The sequence below is a fragment of the Macaca nemestrina genome, chromosome 1, assembly GCF_043159975.1.
Source record: "Macaca nemestrina isolate mMacNem1 chromosome 1, mMacNem.hap1, whole genome shotgun sequence".
Taxonomy (NCBI): domain Eukaryota; kingdom Metazoa; phylum Chordata; class Mammalia; order Primates; family Cercopithecidae; genus Macaca; species Macaca nemestrina.
This window is the reverse complement of record NC_092125.1, coordinates 221,590,228-221,611,330: the sequence shown is the minus strand read 5'-3', so window position 1 is coordinate 221,611,330 and position 21,103 is coordinate 221,590,228. Positions and strand designations below refer to the sequence as shown.

The following is a 21,103-nucleotide window of genomic DNA, read 5'->3' as shown; positions in this document are numbered from 1 at the left end:
CATTTTGTATTTATCATCCAGACTGCAAAGATCAAAAAGTAAAAGCAAGGCATATTCTTCGATGAATAGATAGGTCAAGATCATATCAAATTTAGTAGCTTTCAAAGTTAAAATATATTTTATTCTCACTTCCTTTTTCTCCATTCCCCCTTTCCTTTTTTGATTTTCCTAATTGGTGATATTTCTACCTAACTAAGGAAAGTGATACAGCAGATATCACTGGAACCTGGGATCAGGCAATTGGAAGTATAGAAAGAGTGGAGGGGGCCGGTCATGGCGGCTCACACCTGTAATCCTAGTACTTGGTGGGAGGCCAAGGCAGGCCAAGGCATCACTTGAGCTCAGGAGTTCAAGACCGGCCTAGGCAACATATTGAGACCCCGTCTCTACAAAATATAGGGAAAAAAAGATTAGCCGGTTGTAGAGGTGCTTGCCAGTAGTCCCAGCCACTCAGGAGGCTGAGGTAGGAGGACTGCTTGAGCCCAGGAGGTCAAGGCTGCAGTGAGCCATGGTGGTGCCACCTCACCTCAGCCTGAGTGAGACCGTGCTTCAAAGAAAGAAACAGTGGAGGTTGCTTGATAAGTCTGTCCATGCCTTCTTCAGGGCCCCCACCCACACCACAGCTTATGAGAGGAACTGCAAATCTACCTCTCTTCCTCACTTTCCTTTTATAATTCTCCCTGCTGGTGATTACTTCTCTGTTTGTAGGCATGATGAAAAGGAGAGTATGATGTGTATAGTAGCAAATACTCATAAGAATGCTTCCTGTTTCATAGCTATTTTTATTCTTCTAAGGGGCTTTGAAGAGTATGTGTATTGGGATATGTGTACTGGGAGAAGCTTAGGTGGTGCTCCTGAAAGGACAGGAGATTATTTTGCAGTTCATGAAGATTAAAAGCTAATTACTGATAGTGATGAGAATGGAGGACAAAATAGATTTCTCACCTTTTCGCCTGGGACACTGGTATCTGCAAATGTAAGTAGATGCTGACTGGACTTTTCTCTTCCTGTTCCATTTGCCAGGAACTCCTCAGCCAGGCAGCTCGAATCCTGGGATCAGTGGATTTTCTTGGCAATCCTATGGGGCTTTTGAATGATGTCTCTGAAGGGGTTACTGGACTGATAAAGTATGGAAATGTTGGGGGCCTCATCAGAAATGTTACACACGGAGTATCAAACTCTGCTGCCAAGGTAAGGAAATAGAGGTGAAATTCCATTATAATTAACCTCATGAGTCCCCTACAGTACTACAATTTCTTTTATAGTTAATAGGCTGTGAGAAGTTATATTCATGGCTTTTGCTTCATTGCCCACATGCCTTGCCTTTTCCTCACCGCCCATCACCTGCCACCAGGTGCACTGAGTCCACCTCTAAAATACCTCTTCCTCCTTCCTCTCCATTGCCACTGCCTTAGTCCAGGCATTGCGTATCTCTTACCTAGGTCACTGCAATAGCCCCTAACGCCCTGGACCTTTCATGATGACCCCTACACCTTTCACTGTGCCACCAGAATGAATTCACTGAATCATGCCATTCTCCTGCCTAAGATCTACCAGTTATTACCCATAGTTTACAGGGAAAGTCCAAACTGAAGTACAGCCTTCTGTAATGACACAACCTTTTAAGCCGCCTGAATCCAGCAGCAGACGGACAGTGATGTCATTCTCCAGTATCTTGCAGCTATTGACTGGTTTGTTCACTGACATCTTAATTTGTGGACATTTTCTTAGTTCACTCTGTGTTTTCTGGCAGGAGCTGATTATATGCAAAGCTGGAAAAGGTGAAGCGAGTTGAAGGTAGTTGCTATTTGGCATACAGGCCTCTAAAGAACTCTGCTTTTTTGCTCTTCCTTTCATCTCAACACACTTTTCTTGTTGAGACTGGCTTTTTCATGAATGAACTCATTTGGAGGAAACACCTGTGCTCTCTGCTTATTTACTGTGGAGAGAGCATTTTTGTAGTGAGATCATAGGTGTACTTGTGCCATGGGCTGATAGGACATGAAAAGTAGCTTTACCAAAGAGATCTTTGTGGCACTGAATAGAAATTTATCTTGAAGAGCAGGTAAGAGAGTAGAGTTGAATGGCATTTCTATGTGGTATGGTATTCTTGTTAATAATGTATGAAAGCTGAGAATTTATCCTTTTTTTCCCAAACTATTTTCTAGGGATGATAGATTGGTCAGATCAGTTCTGTAGGATTATCGAACCAGACCCAAGGGTACTGTTTGGCTTGTGGTTCAAAATAAGCCACAGTCTTTTCTTCCTTCCTTCCTTCCTTCCTTCCTTCCTTCCTTTCTTTCTTTTTCGAGACAGAGTCTCGGTCTGTCGTCCAGGCTGGAGTGCAATGGTGCAATCTCTGCTCACTACAACCTCGGCCTCCTGAGTTCAAGCAATTCTCCTGCCTCAGTCTCCCAAGTAGCTGGGATTACAGGCGCCTGCCACCACACCCAGTTGATTTTTTGTATTTTTTAGTAGAGATGGAGTTTTGCCGTTTGACCAGGCTGGTCTTGAACTCCTGATCTCAAGTGATCCACTGACCTCGGCCTCCCAAAGTGCTGGAATTACAGGTGTGAACCACCATGCCTGGACGGCAACCGTCTTTTAGAGAGACTTTCCCACTCATGGTTTGAAAGCAGTGAGATTCAGGTTCAAAGTCTGAACTAGTGTGTACTTTTCTGCCTTGAATCCTTTCTCACACTCCTGTGGCCCCTTACCCCTCACGCATCATAAACCCTCATAGTGGTAACACAGATTCCTCACTCTTCTTGCTTTAGCTCTTGGACTTGATATAAATGAATGAATTTAAATATTTAGTTGTAAATGCCCAGTTAACATATTTTATTAAATTTTATTAACTTTATTGAATTCTAATTGACATAAGAAAGTCTTCTTGGTTTTATAATTCGTTTGTTTTTGTGCCCTGGGCTTTACTATAATTTAAAAAATGAAAATGCTTATGGTTTAACAATAGGACTTCCTCACTGTGGAATAGAAATGCACCTACTTTACAGGTTTATTGTGAGAACAGAATAAGGTATGACGTTACAAACATTTTGAAAAATACAGAATGAAGAAGATAAATAGGTCATTACTTTGACTGTAATATTTGCATTGAGACTTGAGCCGCAGGAAGCCATTAGTGCTCTTGAAATGAAATCTATTATGAACTACAGAGAAGGAGGGTCGGGGCACTGAGAGTAGGAGAGTCAAACCCCATCAGGACCAGTCTGACTCTTAGGAACCTCCATAGTTCACTGGGTTAAGAACGAAGAAGCTCTTCACGTGCCTGTGACATCTCAACAGGAGAGACCTCCTAGGAGTTTCTCCAGAGTCTCCTGGCAACATCCTAGTGAAAGGATTGGCCCTTTCTTTATTCTCCTTGGTTTGTGGAAGTCTCGTTTGTTTCCTGGCTTTTCTGTTTTCCCTGAAAAACTGTTTTTGAAGCTTGAGGGTCAGCATGAGATTATAACTTAGGCAGAAAGAAAGGGCAGTGTCCTCCCTACCCCCGTCCTCACTCTGGATCTATATGAAGGCCTGGGGGAAGTGACAATACATTTTATTGGATATCATGCTTTATATGTTGCTGGATTTATATAAGGGTGTTGCTTTCCAGGGAATGAGTCCCCTTGAATGGGAACCTCCCTTCCCATAGGGTTGGGCTCCTTCATATACTTGTCTTGCCTTTAATAAGCTACTAGTATGGGAGCCACAGGCTGCACCTGAGGGGATTGCTATGTAATTTACAGGCATACATTGTGTATTAGTCCATTCTTGCACTGCTCTAAAGAAACATCTGAGACTGGGTAATTTATAAGAAAAGAAGTTTAATTGACTCATGTTTGTGCAGGCTGTACAGGAGGCATGATGCCAGCATCTGCTTCTGGTGAGGTCTCAGGAAGCTTCCAGTCATGGTGGAAGGTGAACCAGGAGCAGGTGTCTCATGGCGGGAGTGGGAGCAAGGGAGAGAAGGGGGAGGTGCTACATACTTTTAAACAACCAGGTCTCATGAGAACTCGCTCACTATCATGAACACCAAGGGGATGGTACTAATCCATTCATAAGAAATCCGCCTTTGTAATCCAGATACCTTCCACCAGGTCCCAGCACCAACACTGGGGATTATAATTCAGCACGAGATTTGAGTGACAAACACCATATTGTATCGCGTTGCTTAACATCAGGGATACATTTTGAGAATCATTTCACTGGGTGATTTCATCGTTGTGCGAACATCGTAGAGTATACTTACACAAACCTAGGTGGAATACAGCCTATTCCATGCCTTGGCTATCTGGATAGCCTATTGCTCCTAGGCTACAAAACTGTACAGCATGTTAAAGATAACTAAACCTAGAAAAGGCACAGTAAAAGATAATGGTATTATCTTATGGGTGGATCGTCATATATGCTGTCCTTAGTTGACCAAAATGTTATTTGGCACATGACTGTGTTTTGATACCAGCAATCTTAGGTGTGTTTACAGAGAAGTAAAAACTAGTTATATCTCTTAAGATGAGAAAGCACATAAACACAACATTACCACTTCTCATAGGAAATGGTAGCTCTAAATGGGTCTATCAGTTGAATACCCATTCAGGTCATCTATGATTCTGCACATATGTGGTTGGACTAAAGATACGCATTTTCTTAAAAGTTGTTTTAGGGGAATGTTTTGTTTGTTTTTCTGTGTACACCAGAGGAGTTTGAGGAATTACAAATGACCACAACAATCAACTGTTGGCCTGTGGTGATTATTCCTTTAAAGAGTGCCTGAGTTCCAGTGGTTCAAAAAGGGCCAGAGGGGACAGAACGGCACCTCACTGAGCCCCTGCCAGCGCACTGCACTTCACTGCAAAGACCAGAGGGCTTTAGCCTGGTTGAATGGGCTTTGAGTGTGTGGAGAAGCTCATAAACCTCTTAAATTAATTGTAAATACTGTATAAGGGTGCATTTTTCTGGGGTGACGGTCCACCATTTCTTTTGTATCCTCAGGGAGAGATTCACGCCTCCAAAGATTGTAAGCCATTATTGTAGACATAGGCTTGTACTCTGAGGGGAGCATGGGGCTGGTAGTCAGAATGCCAGTACTTTCATCGCATTTCTACCTTTAAAGAATCTTTTCCTCTGTTAAGAGATTTGTTTTTAACATGTATGAAAAGATGATGGTAACTTCCTACCTCACACTGGCCTGAGGAGCAAAAGAGATGAAGTATATGAAACCCAGGGAGGAGTTAAAAGGGAATTCATTCTATCACATAAGAAGATAGTAGACCTGTAGGTTTTAGTCATCTATGGATAGATGCACAAATTTTAAATTTCAGGTCTATAGGGTATCCACTTGTGGAATTTATTTCTTTTTTCTCGCCCCAGAGCATTCCTACAAAAGGAATATCTCATTTCATCTTTGTTGTTTAATTTATTTAATATTGGCCTCAAGGAAATATAAGTAGGAAATAACCTATGCCCTTTGATCTCAGTTATTTCTCTTTGCCTATCTTTCTCATCTCCCAACCCTAGAAATCAGCATATGGATTCAAATCTAAGATTTAAGGCTTAGCCACCAAATTGTGAACATCTAACCCATGACTCCCCTGCCTGGGTCTTGGCAAGATGACTCTAGCCCTAAGTGGAACTTCAAAGATCTGATCTCATTCCTGAGGCCATGGCAAGGCAGTCGCTTCTGGAAGGACTTCTCTGAATGTGATTTATTTAAGAAAATGACAGCATTTCATATTCCAAACCTGTATCAGAGGAGAAAGTTTCTTTCTGCTGCATGAGTTGCAAGAAGTATACTTTCTTCTAGTTGTGTGTCACGTGAATATCTACAAGACACTCATGTCTTTTAAAGGCAGAGAACTGGGAAGGCCCCCTATTGATTAAATTTCCTCTCTTATAGACTCTAGCTTCATTTGTACCTTCATTCTTGTGTGATATTTTCACATACATAGCTATCCTCAAAAAAATAAATAAAGTACTTTTTAAACTAATAATATCTCAGATATTAACAATACGGCAAATGATTCCACTGTCTTTTATGCCCCTGTAAAACTGTGTTTGTTCTGCACAGCTATTATCTGGTCTTCCTAAGGGAAGAAAGCCGACAGCATACTTAATTTCTTCCAACAAAGGAGAGAAGCACTTTCAGTCATCACTAATGAACCCTCTGCTCATTCTGTTCTACTTTCCATCCCCCTTTTTTTGAGACAGAGTCTCACTCTATCTTCCAGACTGGAGTGCAGTGGTGCAATCTCGGCTCACTGCACTCTCTGCCCTCTTGGGTAGCAAGTGATCCTCGCACCTCAGCCTCCAGAGTAGCTGAGATTACAAGCGTGTGCCACCACGCCCAACTAATTTGTGTTTTTAGTAGAGATGGAGTTTCACTATGTTGGCCAGGCTGGTCTTGAACTCCTGACCTCAAGTGATCTGCCCTCCTTGGCCTCCCAAAGTGCTGAGATTACACACGTGAGCCACTGTGCCCAGCCTCATTCCCCTCATTATGTCTTTATCAAGTCAATATAGGATGCTTTTGATGCTGGGTACCTTTTTGATCCCATGTTTGTTTTGATTCTGTGTTTATGAATACAAATATTTTTGTAATTTGTCATGTTCTTAACTGAAATTATTTTCATAGTGGTTATTTGCTGTTCATGTACATTAGAATTCATTGTTCATTGTTTGCTACATATTAATTTTACTGATAACTTTTGTAGTTGTATGGTAGTTTTCTATTTTTCTCTTTTGCTTTGTGGTGTTTACTTCTGCCAGGCCCAAATTTCCCAGCTCACATTCTGCAGATCAAATTTTTGTCAAGGAGAAGTGAGTTTTCTGCCAGTTTTTAGTTAATGCATTTTATTCTATGTTGTTTTAGCCATTGTTTCATTGTCTTAAATCAGTTTTGTTTTTTATGAATTTGACAAAGATCTAATTTTTGAGATGATTTCTTGGCGCAAACAGCTTTAGTAGGAAAAGGTGTAGGAACAGGGTTGAAACCCTGTACTTCATTGTGGAATACATACTAATGTACAGACATTTGTGGAGCACCTTCTGTTGGTTAGGCTTGGTGAGAGACCCTTCGTATACATTGTCTTGTATGTGTTAAGCTCTGTTCTGCCAGTCAGGAAACTGGGAGTTAGAGAAGTTAAGTCTTCAAGGTCACACAGCTAGAGGTGACAGGGGTGGATTTGAATCCAAGTCCAGCTAATTTTGAAGGTCTTTTTTTTTTTCTTACAGGATGTTTTTCCTTTGTGTTTGTAAGGCATTCTTCTAGGCACTGCAGAGAATATGAAACATTAATGACTGCTGACTTCCCAGCAGAAGCCTGTTATTTGACATCACTGTGTAACTGGTCAGGGCCACTATCATCGCATTCTTGGCACAAAGCAGGCCCTCGGGAAGTGCTGGTGCCCACCGTCATTCTGGTGTTAGGTTGTTTGTGGTTGTCACCATCTTTATAGGCAATAAGAACGTTGGCAAGTGCAACCATGGTTTTACTCATGTGATACCATTTGATCATCAGAATTACCTGGTCAGTAGCTGGATGGGCATTTTTAGCCCCATTATGTAAATGAAGAAACTGAGGCCCAGAGAGGTCAGGTGACTTTCCCAAGATCAGCCGAGACCTGGCTCTTCTGTACTGGCATCTCAGTTCCCATTTTTCATTAGACTTTTGAGATATCACTTAACTACAAGATTTATTCTAGACATGCCTCTATATGTTAAATAAACCAAAAAATAAAAAGCAAACCAAACAAAAATCTCTACCTAGTCTCACAATGATCTTTGATAACTTTTAGGAAAACCGTTTGAAGATAAATATAAGCAAGTTGAGACTGAGAAAACGAGAAATTCAGACTGTTCAGATAGTCCAGTAGAAAATCTAGCTAGGGGCCAGGCGCAGTGGCTCATGCCTGTAATCCTAGCACTTTGAGAGGCCGAGGCGGGCGGATCACGAGGTCAGGAGATCGAGACCATCCTGGCTAACTAGGTGAAACCCCGCCTCTACTAAAAATACAAAAAAATTAGCTGGGCGTGGTGGCGGGCGCCTGTAATCCCAGCTACTCAGGAGGCTGAGGCAGGAGAATAGCGTGAACCCAGGAGGCGGAGCTTGCAGTGAGCTGAGCAAGACTCCGTCTCAAAAAAAAAAAAAAAAGAAAATCTAGCTAGGACTTTAACATTTTGTTCCATTTCTTTGGTTTCTATTTGGGACAGCATTATGGAGGAGCTACTTCTCTTCGAAGCGAATCTTCCACCAGCCCTTTGTCCCAGGACACCAGATTTGGTGCCTAGCCATGATCCAGTGGAAACTGACTTTCCTGTCCCTGCACAGAGACTCTCAGCCAGCCCCTGCCATCAGCCAGCCTTCCATCATATATCCTGTGACCTTGTTAGGGGAAGAGAGGTCCATCTGCCTTTTGTTTAAGAAACAGCATTTTTTGTTGTTATTTACTTTGCAGTCACTATATTTATAAGGCTCAAACAAAACTTAAGAGCAATGTTTATTCAAGGTGAAAGTTTTATCTTTGCACAAAAGAATGCCCTGAGTGAGTCCCTGCATGGATTCTGAAGGCGAAAAGGCAATTTATGACTTGTATCTGTTTTTGTCATTATGTATGACTGTTCCATTTTATAGTTGAGCTGATTATCCCCATAATAGCTTTTCCATGTACCTATAAGCAAGTAATAGGTGAATGCCTTCTCATAAGCAATGGGGTTTTAGTGTATTTAAGTTGGCACAAAACTTGAGGGTAAATGAAATTCACTTCAGACAGTGATCTTTCCCTTAGAGAATGTAGGGCTTTCTATTTTCAAAAAGACTTTGATCCTAAATAAGTCTCCCGAGGGATTTCTTTTCCAAGAAAACCCTAGCCAAGAGGAGGTACCTTCAAGTTCTTGTATGTAGGGAAATGACTCAAATTTTTGGCATCAGAATTTTTGTTTTATTTTCCTCTGATAATCTTGAGTACTAAAATGATTCCCTTAGTCTGAGCTCTTTTTGGTTAGAAGCAAATTTTAGATGCTGAATGACCCACCCTAACTTGGGCAACTCTCAACCATCTTGGGGGATCAGATAAAAGTATATTTGTGGGGCCTGGGGTGGATTGGTGTCATGAGAACCACAAGTGACCAAAATTTACAGGTGGTCCCCATGTACCCCACTGAGCAGCCTCGCTCATGAAGGAGCCAGGTGAGCAGGGTTTAGCTTGTCCCCCTTTTCCACCCTGATCAGGCAGCTCAGTAGCCAGAAGTGGCAGAGCAGGGATTGATGTCCTGTTTTTGAAACAGAAAGAAAAAGTTCAAAACTTCTTCATTTCCTAATGGTAGTTCAGTTAAGAACAAGCTTCTTCAGATTTCTTTTTTTTTTTTTTAGGCCTGAACATGTCATATTTTGAGAGGAATTCACTTGATCTTCCAAAACTGGAGCTTGTGTGGTAGAAAAGTATGTTCAGTTGCTAAGTTGAAAAGACAGAAAATATTTATGTCCCCCAAAAGTGGTGGTTTTCTACCCTAGTATAAACATGGTTTATAAAAGAATCATATGTTCAAGCTTTCTTAGGTTGGCTGGTGACCCTCAGCATTGTGGTTATGCATCCCTTTTCTATAATTCAGCATTCTTCATATCAGTCTTTGGCCTTTCTTGAAAAATTGTGACAAACTTTAAGTGATATAAAATTTTCAAGACACTCACTCTGTTTGGAAGGTTCTATTTTTTTTAAAAAGTTCTTTCTGTCTTATAATTGTTCTTTCTAAAAGCCTATCTCCATCTTGAAGAAAAGCTAAATCAAAGTTTATTCTTAGGAGAAAGAAGGAATGTCTTGGTCAATATCACACTTAAAAATCAGAAAGCAGGCCGGGCGTGGTGACTGACACCTGCAATCCCAGCACTTTGGAAGGCCGAGGCAGGTGGATCACCTGAGGTCAGGAATTTGAGACCAGCATGGCCAACATGGTGAAACCCCGCCTCTACTATAAATACAAAAATTAGCTGGGCACACATGCCTGTAATCCCAGCTATTCGGGAAGCTGAAACAGGAGAATTGCTTGAACTCAGGAGGCAGAGGTTGCAGTGAGCTGAGATCGTGCCACTGCACTCCAGCTTGGGCGACAGAACAACGCTGTTTCTGTCTCAAAAAAAAAAAAAAAAAAAAAAAATCAGCAATGTAAAGAGTATAGCCATCATTTATTAACTCCTGCATGTCAACTATGGGCCTAGGATCTTTCCCTATGCTCTCTCATGTAACTTTCACATATACCCAATAGGAAGGAAAGAAAGGAAGAGAGGGAGGGAGGGAAGGAGGGAGGATTAAGCCCATTTTACAGATGAGAAAAATTAGACTCAGACTTGTCAGGAACCTTGATTGAAATTTAATAATGACTCACTATTGGAGCTAGAAGTCTTCGAAAAAAATTAATTTGGGAGGCAGCCTCTATTTTTCCTCCATACAATGCAACTTCTCAGGTATAATCTTTTACCAAACTCTAAACATTGTAGAAGCAAAACCACAAGCGGTTGGAAACAACATTACTTAAAAGTAAAACTCAAGCAGTCTTCCATTCGTTCCCAACTTTAACACCTCTGTGTTGGGCCTTGAACTTTTCCAACTGTGATTTCTCAGCTTTCCGAATTAGTCTTTCCTGTCTGGAAATCTCTAATCGAGTGTAAAAGGGTTGAAATGGGAGAAGAGGATTGGGAGATTTTTCTTCATTCAAATAGAAAATGTATGACTCAAAAGCATTTGAGTAAGCTGATGCAGATGATGTTCCTGATCCAAGATTTATTCAAATTTAAATCATGTGGGATGTGCAGTCCCCAGGCCTCCCCTCCTGCCTGGCCCAGGAAGCAGAGCAGAGCTTTGGACCACTTTGGTATGAGCTGATAGTGATCTTCAGATCACTTTCCTGATGACTGCCTTCCTCTAAATGCTATGTGTTAAGTTGCAATTTCTTTAAGCCGTTTCCTGAACTTCACTCTTTTAAGCATTTCTAAATAACTAGGATATCATTTTAAGATAAGAGTATTTAATTTTCAGGGCAGAGTACCCAGAATTAGGGAGAGTTGTGCATTCCCACTATCAATTCCAGGGATAAAATAAACTCATTGTCCCCAATAGTCCTTTTCTTTCCTTACCCTTTTCCCCTTAGTCTCTCCTGTAGCTTTTCAAATTGTGTAGATTTTTCGTCTCTCAGTTCTGCTAACAGATTGGCTTTCAGATGCTTAGTGATACCATTGCTTGAATTAAGAAGCCAGAGGGAGAATGTTGGGGATAGTGTCTTATTCCTGAGAGTTTTAAATTTAGTTCTGCAGCCAGGCGCGGTGGCTCATGCCTGTAATCCCAGCACCTTGGGAGGCTGAGGCGGGTGGATCATCTGAGATCAGGAGTTTGAGACCAGCCTGGCTGACATGGTGAAACCCCGTCTCTACTAAAAGTAAAAAAATTAGGGTGTGGTGATAGGCGCCTATAATCCCAGCTACGCGGGAGGCTGAGGCAGGAGAATCGCTTGAACCTGGGAGGCGGAGGTTGCAGTGAGCCGAGTCGCGCCATTGCACTCCAGCCTAGGCGACAAGAGTGAGACTTTGTCTCAAAAATAAATAAATAAATAAATTTAGTTCTGTTGAACTGAACTATGGTTTGCTTCTTGGAGGAATGGAACAGTATGATTACTAGAGTTTCATCATTCCTTATTGAAAGAATAATAATACCACTTTATATTTGTCCTGATTTTTAGTTGTTGGTAAGCATTCACATATCTTTGATCCTTTCTATAAGCCTAAAATGAGATAAATGGTATTATTATTGTCATTATTATTCTTATCACTCCTGTTACCATTTTATAGATGAAGAAACGGAGACCCAGTGGAAGTAAATGACTTTGCTCAGGATGGCCAAACAAAAAGTGGTAGAGCTTTTGCACTTCTTCCTAGCTCTCCTGACTCCTGGAACGTTGCTGAACAGCGCAGTCAGCCCTCCATATCTGTGGGTTCTGTATTCATGAATTTAACCAACCACAGATCCAAAGCAAAAAAAAAGGGTAGTTGTGTCTGTACTGAACATGTACTATTTTCTTCCTTGTCATTATTCCCTAAAGCATACAGAATAACAGCTATTTACATAGCATTTACATGGTAAAGTAATGCATTATAAGTAATCTAGTGATGATTTATATACAGGATGACGTGTGTAGGTTGTGTACAAATACCACACTATCTTATATCAGGGACTTCAGCATCTGTGGATGGATGGTGTCCTCTGCATGTCCAGGAACCAATCCCCCATGGATACTGAGGGACAGCTATACTTCTTAACCTCATACTACAGGTTAAGATTCACAACATTGTCTCCATATTATAGTTGGGTTTTCCATTGCCAGTGTTGTCTGTGAGCCTTGTTAGCCTGTCCTTCCCTGCAGAATGAATTTCAGAGAACAGAGGTAGAGAAAAATGTGTCTTTCCCTCTTAGAGGCTTGTTGCACTGTTCATTAACCGTGCTGCTGTTTGTATGAGGTATTTCAGAGTCATATAGCTGAGAGTTCACAAAGAAACAATATATGACAAGAATAATTCTTGTAGCAGAGTTTTTGTGAAGTGGAGGATGGTAGGGAGAAAAATGTAAGTTTATGTCAGGACATTAAGTAATTTCTACAGTGTTGGGGATGAGGGAGAATCCCCCCTAAGAGGAAAAAGAAGATACTTCTAGAAGCGGGTGAGAGTCCGGCTTTTCGTTGGCTTTCCTCATAGCCACATGATGGTGTGTCCGGCCTGACTTGGAAGGGAGGCCTCAGCATGTCCTGAAGTAGCGATGTGGGGGCACAGTTGGTCCCTGGATACAAGCACAGGCATATCACACTCACCTCCAGCAGGCAAGGGGGAATTACAGCTTCACTTTTTCTTTTCTATTACACACCAATGGAGAAGCCCTCCAGTGCCATTCGTGAGAACAAGGAAATTTTCTAGTTAGGTACATAAGGATGCTCAAAAACTAGGAGCCACGTTGGGGAAGTCAGGTTTATTTTATTTTATTTTTATTTTTTAGTTTTGAAGAGCTGAATTTTGTTTGTTTTTTAATTATTGTACTTTAAGTTCTAGGGTGCATGTGCACAATGTGCAGGTTTGTTACATGTGCCATGTTGGTGTGCTGCACCCATTAACTCATTTACATTAGGTATATCTCCTAATGCTATCCCTCCTCCCTCCCCCGTCCCCATGACAGGCCCCAGTGTGTGATGTTCCCCATCCTGTGTCCAAGTGTTCTCATTGTTCAGTTCCCACCTATGAGTGAGAACATGTGGTGTTTGGTTTTCTGTCCTTGTGACAGTTTGCTCAGGATGATGGTGGGGACGTCAGGTGTAAAGTGTGCAGAGAACGTGACAGAGAGTGGACCGTGCGGCCATTTCTCCAGTCACGCTCGTGCTGTCCTCCCCTTGCACTTGTACTCAGTCTTGCCTCTGATCGGGGTGCCCTTCTCCATTTCTGGCCAGAGGCTCCAGGTCTGGAAGGCCCAGCCCACATGCCATGTTAAGAACATGATTTCTCCCCACCATGAGTTCCCATGGCCCCGTGTGCTTCCATGACGGCAGGCACCAGATTTTCCCTTGAATTGTAACCATTTGTGCACACGTCTCTGATACCCGTCAACATTTCTCACATCACCAAGTAGGTGCTGGGTGCTGTGAAAGAATGTTAGAAAGGAAGACTTAGAAAATGTTTTCTTCTTTTTGTGAGGATGTGGAACAGGTAAGGCAGAGAAGGAATAAGTAATGATAATCGAGAGGAAATAAGTATTGCAGTGGAGTCTGTGCAAACTGCACAGTTCCATGAGAGAAGTGCTGTGGGGCAAGGGCTAAGAACACTTGATTCTGTTCCTCAAGGATGAGATTGGCTGGAGACAAAAGATAGAATGCAGCGGTCTGTATGTATTTGCATCCCAGAGTAGACCTTTAAAGCCTGTGGAGAGGGGCCAGGATTTTGTCTGACAAGCTTTTTTTTTTTTTGCCAGTTTCCCCTTTAGCCGTAAATAGTTACTGTAAGGAAAATTAAAGTGATCCAGGTTGTATCCATGTGGGTTGTCTTTTATCTGGCATAGCATTTTTCACATGGTATACATTCAATGAATGTGTTACTGTCTAGCTATTTTGTTTTTTTTTTTTTTTTTTAATGGAAATAAACCTTTTTTTTTTTTTTTTTTTTTTTTTTTTGAGATGGAGTTTTGCTCTTGTCGCCCAGGCTGGAGTGCAGTGGTGTGATCTTGGCTCACTGCAACCTCTGCCTCCTAGGTTCAAGTGATTCTCCCGAGTAGCTGGGATTATAGGCACCCGCCACCAGGCCCAGCTAATTTTTGCAGTTTTAGTAGAGATGGGGTTTCGCCATGTTGGCCAGGCTTGTCTGGAACTCCTGACCTCAGCTGATCCACCCACCTTGGCCTCCCAAAGTGCTGGGGTTACAGGCGTGAGCCACTGCACCCGGCCCAAACAAACTTTTTACAAGTTTGCCCCCAAACCTATCTGTAAGCTGGTGAATAGCCAAACTCATACTGTGGCAATATAGACAGGAAAAGGACATTGACTTTTAGAATCCTATTTCTTCTCCTCCTTCCCTATGCCTTAGGTCTATCACAGCACTGGGGCACAGCAAGCACTTAGCAGATACTGACCTGGCTCTGATGAGGCCAGGTGTGCACTATTGATTGGACCCAGGTTTGGCTTAAGGTAGCAGAAAACTGGTTTAGAGGAAGGAGAGGAAAACCTAGTCCCTCTTAGTCTAATGAATTAAAAGAATATTTACGGGAAATATTTGTTTGCTTTATTTGAGGAAAATGTTTTAAGTAAACATTTCCTGCAAGGTATTGAATTTATATAATAAAACACTGGTTTAGAAACCTTAATTGTTTTCACTGAAATGAAAATTAAGCAGAACATGCTTCCCAAAACAGCCCCTTGTCTCAGTTTTGTTGCCATTGTAATGTTCAAAGCAGGATATTGTGGCCATTGAGGTAATTTTCTCTTTATTGGTAACTTGGAAATGAGCAAGGATCATGCCAAAGTTAGTTATAAAAGAAGAGGCACTAATGGCTTCTTGTAGTTTTATAGCAATTCCACCTTTGTAGCATCCTCCTGTTACTATTTCATCTTCACAAACTTATGCATTAAAGAGTCAGGTTTATCCCCATTTGACAGATGAAGAAATTGAGTCACCGTGAAGGTAATTAACTTCTGGAGGGTCAAACAGGGAGTTTGTGGAAGAGGACCAGCCTCTTTCCAGCCCCAGGCTGTTTTCCAAAGACCACACTGCTGCTCTAGAAAGCACTCTTTCCTCCCTCAGGAATTAAAGCACTTTCATGTCTGTGAGATAATTTAACCTTGCAACATCCCAATGGGGCCAGCAGGTTAGGTGTGATTATCACTTGCCTTCCAGTGATGGGAAATTAAGTCATACAGGTTAAATGGTTTTGCGGAGACTGTGCAGTCAGTGTTGGAACCAGGGGATGGTGCCCAGGCTTCACAAACTCTGAGCCCACTCTTTTCCTACTACACTAAGCCTTCTCAGAGGAGAGTCAGAAGAGCTTCTGGCGCCGTGAAGACAGCCGTGAAACACCTTGCTTCCAAGAGGGCCTTGCTTTCCTAGCCCCCATGCCAGATCGTGTGAATGCTTGGTTCTGCAATCTCAGTGGGCCATGCAAATCTCCAGTCCTACAATCGCTAAGAAACAAAGCAAAAGGGGGCAAAGCCAGATAGATTTCACCAGCCTGTTTGGATTGTGTGTCCATTAGAATCAGCAAGTGAAAGTTGTAGGATTGCTACAAAGGAGTTGCTTAGAAATCAGTTTATGTGACAAACTGAAGTGCCTCGACGAATAAATTATATGGAGAGATAAAAGTTCTTAGGACTAAACACAGGAAGAATTTGCCACTTGTTTCTCTGTAAAAGGTAAAAACATAACGGTGAACTGTGTCTAACTTATGTTAAAAAATTGAATTTGGTGAGAAACCTAGTTTTCATCATATTTCATATGATAATTTAAACTCTCTAACTCCTGCCTTTCTATTTAACCCCATCTTGTATTCTTCCTAAGAGATGTATCAACACTAAAACTTTTCTTAGTTATTCCAGCTGAATATGACAAAGCGACATTAGCTTTTCCCAGATGCGGACTCTTAACACAATCGCTGATGTTCAGTAGAAACTCTTTGGATAGTGGATTTGGGAAAGAGCATTAAGGTCAGCCTTTAGCCCTCTCAAATTATAGGTAGAGAAACTGAGACCCTGTAAGGTTCTCACAGCTAATTAGTCACAGGGCCAGCCGTCAAACCCAAGCTTTCTGGCTACAGATCTAGTGTGATTGTCGAGACGGGGCCGGCAGCTTGTGGGCACCTGCTTGGTAGGAGTGAGGGGGAGAAAAGTGTAAGCCTTGCCCAGTGTGTATTTTCTCAGCATTCTTTATTTTTTATCCATTTGTGTGTCTGTCTCCCATACTATACTGAGTTCCATGAGCACAAGGGACTAAGTCATACTGTCTTGGTATCTTTAATCCTGAGCACTTAGCCTGCTATCCAGAAAGCCCTCAAGGGTTTGTTGCACTGAACCAGTCTGTTCTGGGTCAAGGTCAGCTTACCAGAAGGGGTTGCGGGGAGTATAGCTCCTTAAAGCACCTTCTATTACTAGTCCTTCAGCAGAATCTTACCCAGTGAGTAAACCCATGCAAAACTTGTGCATCTCCCCAGAAAACAGAACAAGACCTGCCCCCATGAAAAGAAATAGGGAATCCCTTTAGAATTAGATCTAGTAGGCAGTGGTGAGATGTAGTAGAGATGAAACTTCAATAGACACATAGTCTTTGGGTGATGCCAAAATTAATCTACCTTTGTTGGTTAAAATGAATTTTAAAATTTTTCTAAATGTTCATATGGTTTTTTCTGTATGTTATTAGAATTGTCATCGGGTTCCTTCTAAAGGCTATGTGAAACAAAAGAGCAAGCCGGGTGTGGTGGCTCATGCCTGTAATCCCAGTACTTTGGGAGGCTGAGGTGGGCGGATCACCTGAGGTCGGGAGTTCCAGACTAGCCTGACCAACATGGAGAAACCCCGTCTCTACTAAAAATAAAAAATTAGCTGGGCATGGTGGCGGGTGCCTGTAATTCCAGCTACTTGGAAGGCTGAGGCAGGAGAATCGCTTGAACCCGGGGAGGCAGAGGTTGTGGTGAGCCTAGATTGTGCCATTGCACTCCAGCCTGGGCAACAAGAGCAAAACTCTGTCTTAAAAAAAAAGAAAAGAAAGAAAAGAAAAGAAAAGAGCGAAAACATCTTTAGTACTGGTTCTTGCCCTAGGACAGAAGTGGCTGTTTGCCGTTCCTCTCAGTGGACACTGAAAATGTGGATGTGTCCAGTTGCCTGCTGTCCAGCAACCCTGGAAGAACTTGTGATGACTTTGTCTTAATTATGAGAACACTTTGATCTGAACCCCTTTCCTTTTCTGAATCCTTTTTTTTTTTTTAAAGACAGTCTCACTGGCTGAAGTGCAATGGCACCATCTTGTCTGTCTGCAAGCTCCGCTTTCTGGGGTCAGGCAGTCCTCCCATGTCGGCCTCTTGAGTAGCTGGTACTACAGGTGCACACCACCATACCTGGCTAAATTTTTTTTTCTAGTAGAGATGGGGGGTTTTCGCTATGTTGCGAGGCTGGTCTCAAACTCCTGGACTGAAGTGATCCTCCTGCCTCAGCCTCCCAAAGTGCTGGGATTATAGGCATGAGCCACTGTGTCTGGCATCTGAGTCCTCCTTCTAAAAGGAACTCACTGCACAGCATCTGGCTGCTGCCAACAAAATGACTGCCCCACCAGCCCCACAGGTGATGAAAGTTTGCAGTGGCCTTCACAGGGTAGTGCCTTGGTACCTTTTCTCTCCTGGTAACTTAGAATGGAAGCCCCACGGGGGCCCACGCATGTCTGCGAGGGTGCATAGGCATGTGGCAGAATGAGCCGGGGGCACCCTCTTGTTCTGGTGGTGCTGAGAGCCGGCCTGGCTGGGGGCTGTAATTGTCAGGCTGATTCCCGGCCACACTGTCCTTGCTGGAGTAGGTGCTCGAAAGCTTTGCTTTTTGCCTTTTTGCTTTAATCTGGAACACTTTAAAAACAAAAACAAAAAACAGTAGGCCAAATGGTGACTGAGTCCCAACGCTTCTTCAGGCCAGATGAAATCATGGTCCCTGCTGGCACCGTTCCTCCATCTCACAACCCTCATTTGGGTTCAGACCCTCAGTCACACAGGAAGCCCCGCCACAGCTGAAGTGTTTTGTCAGAGCAAGATTGCAAAGAGTTAACACTTTTGCTTTTTCGGAAAGTTATCTGTGAAGAGTATTAGTTGTTTAATAAAGCGTGCCTGCCCTCCCGATGAACCCGCCAGTGACTCTGCAGCTGGGGTCATTCCAAGTTCACGCAGTGGACTTTTGACTGCCTTCTGTGTCTGTGAAAACAGTCGGCAGCTCCTGCGGGGATCATTCATTCAGGCCTGTAACACAAAACTATTGCCAGTGGGCACCTGCTGGGGCAGCTTCCCAGGAGGGCTGGGAGGAAGATACCAAACTCATCAGGCATCTGTGGAGATAAGAGCGGCAGGGGATCCGCTGGGATCCTGCTAATCAGGCCTGCACTTAGACCCCACTGCCTGGCCAACAGGCTGGTGTCAGAATGTATTAGGCAGCCCTGGTCAGGATAGGATGTGAGCTAATTAAAGGCCTTTTACGAAGAGGAGGAGGTGGGTGGGGGGTGGGGGGGAGGGGGGGAGAGAGAGAGAGAGAGAGAGAGAGTGTGTGTGTGTGTGTGTGTGTGTGTGTGTGTGTAGGAGGAGGAGGAAGAAAGAGGTTTGAAGTGCATTCCCCAAATTTCCAGCACATTCTTTATTCCTCTGTTTTATCCCTCAAAACAGAAGAAAACAAATTAGAGGCTGAGCATTTGGTTCTTTCTAACCTGAAATTGTCATTCATTGTGCCTGATGCTGTATTGGTTTTAACTGCTATTTTTGTGGAATTACATATACTATGAAAGACATCTTTTGCCGCAGTCTCCCTGGGAACATCCTGTTGTTGAAATACTATTGGTCAGCTGCTTGAATTTTGCCCTTTTCTCTGACTTTGACACATCAAGGCAAAAATAGGTACCTATTTGTGGTGTGTTCTAGGTTTCTCCCTTTTGCTAGGAAAATCCACTTGCCAGCCGTGGAGGGTACTGCTGGGAGGATGCAATGAGTCAGTACACAACGTTTGCTCTTAAAGTTTGGTGGTTGAGGTGGTGATGGTAGCAGCTTGGCTCTATGGTTTAAAATGCCGCAGCATGCACTATCTTGAAAATACTCAGTAGTCCTAGCATACAACTGAATTTTAGTTACACTTACTTAAGGAGAAAAGCTCCTTTTTAAGTGTTTGATTTTCCTGTACTTTCGTTTGTTTATTTAGCCTGTATATTCCCCCCACCCCCAGGAAGCAGCAAACTAACTTATTTATAGGCCTAAGGTATGTTTAAATCTGTGGTATTTTCTTAATCAACTTGATACTGATAACATTTTTGAAAGCAGTTTTGTTCACACATAAACCTAAGCCTTTATTATATTATTCTGATACATTCCACATAAGCTTGTCTATGTGCAAAGGAACATTTAGATTAATCTTGTACTACATGGTAACAATCCTAGGAAATTCCAATCAAAAGCCAACAACCTGTTTCCTTCATTCTGGACTGTTGCTGGGTCTGTCTTTGTCTGTGGTCTGATAAGGAGTAACAACAATGTTAATTTTGTATTTCCTTGGCATTTGTCTCACATAATCTTTTGTCAAAGTTGACCAGGAGGCTTGTCAGGCTGGCCATGCAGTTTATGAAATAAATAGTTACAATGGAGTAATTAGCTTAGCTCTGTGGAATACGTTAGTGTGTCCTTACCGTAAGTGTTTAAAATGTTAATTACGTTTATCTTGATTTCTCAGCATTGCTATACAGAAAACATGGGATAGGCACTGATATTGATTGCCCAGTTGAAATAAGTTTTGAATTTAAACTAGTAGCTGAATGGACAGCTTTAAAAATAGTACTAATGTTTTGAGAGACTGACATGAGCAGATTGCTTGAACCCAGGGGTTCGAGACCAGCCTGGGCAACATGACAAAAAGAAAAAAAAAAATCTACAAAAAATACAAAAATTAGCTGGGCATGGTGGCATGCGCCTGTAGTCACACCTACATGGGAGGCTGAGGTGGGAGGATCATCTGAGCCTAGGAAGTTGAGGCTGCAGTGAGCTGTGTTTGCACCACCGCATTCCAGCCTGGGTGACAGAGCAAGACCCTGTCTCAACAACAACAACGAAAAGATACTCATATGTATTGACTGCTTCACTATGTGCCAGGTACTGTTCTGAGTCTTCATACAAATTGATTTGTTGAATCCTCATAACGACCCTGTGGAATGCTAGTTTATAAATGAGGACACCTAGGTTCAGAGAAATTAAGTAACTTGCCCAGGGTTACAAAGAGAGCCAGGCTAAGAACCGAGATTCTGTGATTTAGAGCCCGTCCTCTTAGTACCAGTGCAAAAGCAGCACTCTGTCTAGTAGGCTTCATTCTCAAACCTCTCTGCAATGTCATATTTGCAGGGATTGACCATGTAAGGCTGTATTATCAAGGGGTTACAGAGAATTTGAGTCATAGTTTAAAGTCATTTCCTGTGCTACCCTCTGTTGTATAATTAGCTCTTTTGTGGATGCTATACCATCCAGGCCAAAGCGTGTGGCCGAAACCAGGAAATTGTTCTAACCCTGTCTGAGACACTTAGTAAAGGAGTTTTGACTTTGTTCTGACTCCACACATAGAGCTGACTATATAGATTTATGTGCAAAAAGCATAACCTCATGTTAACAGGTCTACTTATTGTGCCTCTAGAGCAAGTTCACAACTATATATGGACAAGTAGAAATGCTAGGCTCTGTGCTAGGCACAGGGGACACAGACATAAACAAAACAAAGCCCTCTCCCCTTGGGGTCACCGTCCAGCAGGGGAGGAGACCTTGCAGTCACACACATGTGGGAAAGCGTTCCAGGTTTGGGCTTGGCATCTGTGCGGGTTCCCGTG

General features: G+C 42.5%; 1 protein-coding gene across 5 annotated transcripts in view; it reads left to right on the top strand.

Moving 5' to 3' along the window:
- LOC105473242 (vacuolar protein sorting 13 homolog D) overlaps window positions 1-21,103 on the top strand; it is a 284,106-nt gene that overhangs the window by 189,458 nt on the left and 73,545 nt on the right. For all 5 annotated transcript variants that reach the window (XM_071100479.1, XM_071100476.1, XM_071100469.1 and 2 more), the window contains one exon: window positions 1,024-1,191. In XM_071100479.1, coding sequence (XP_070956580.1) covers window positions 1,024-1,191 — 168 coding nt within the window. The remainder of the gene's footprint in view (window positions 1-1,023; window positions 1,192-21,103) is intronic.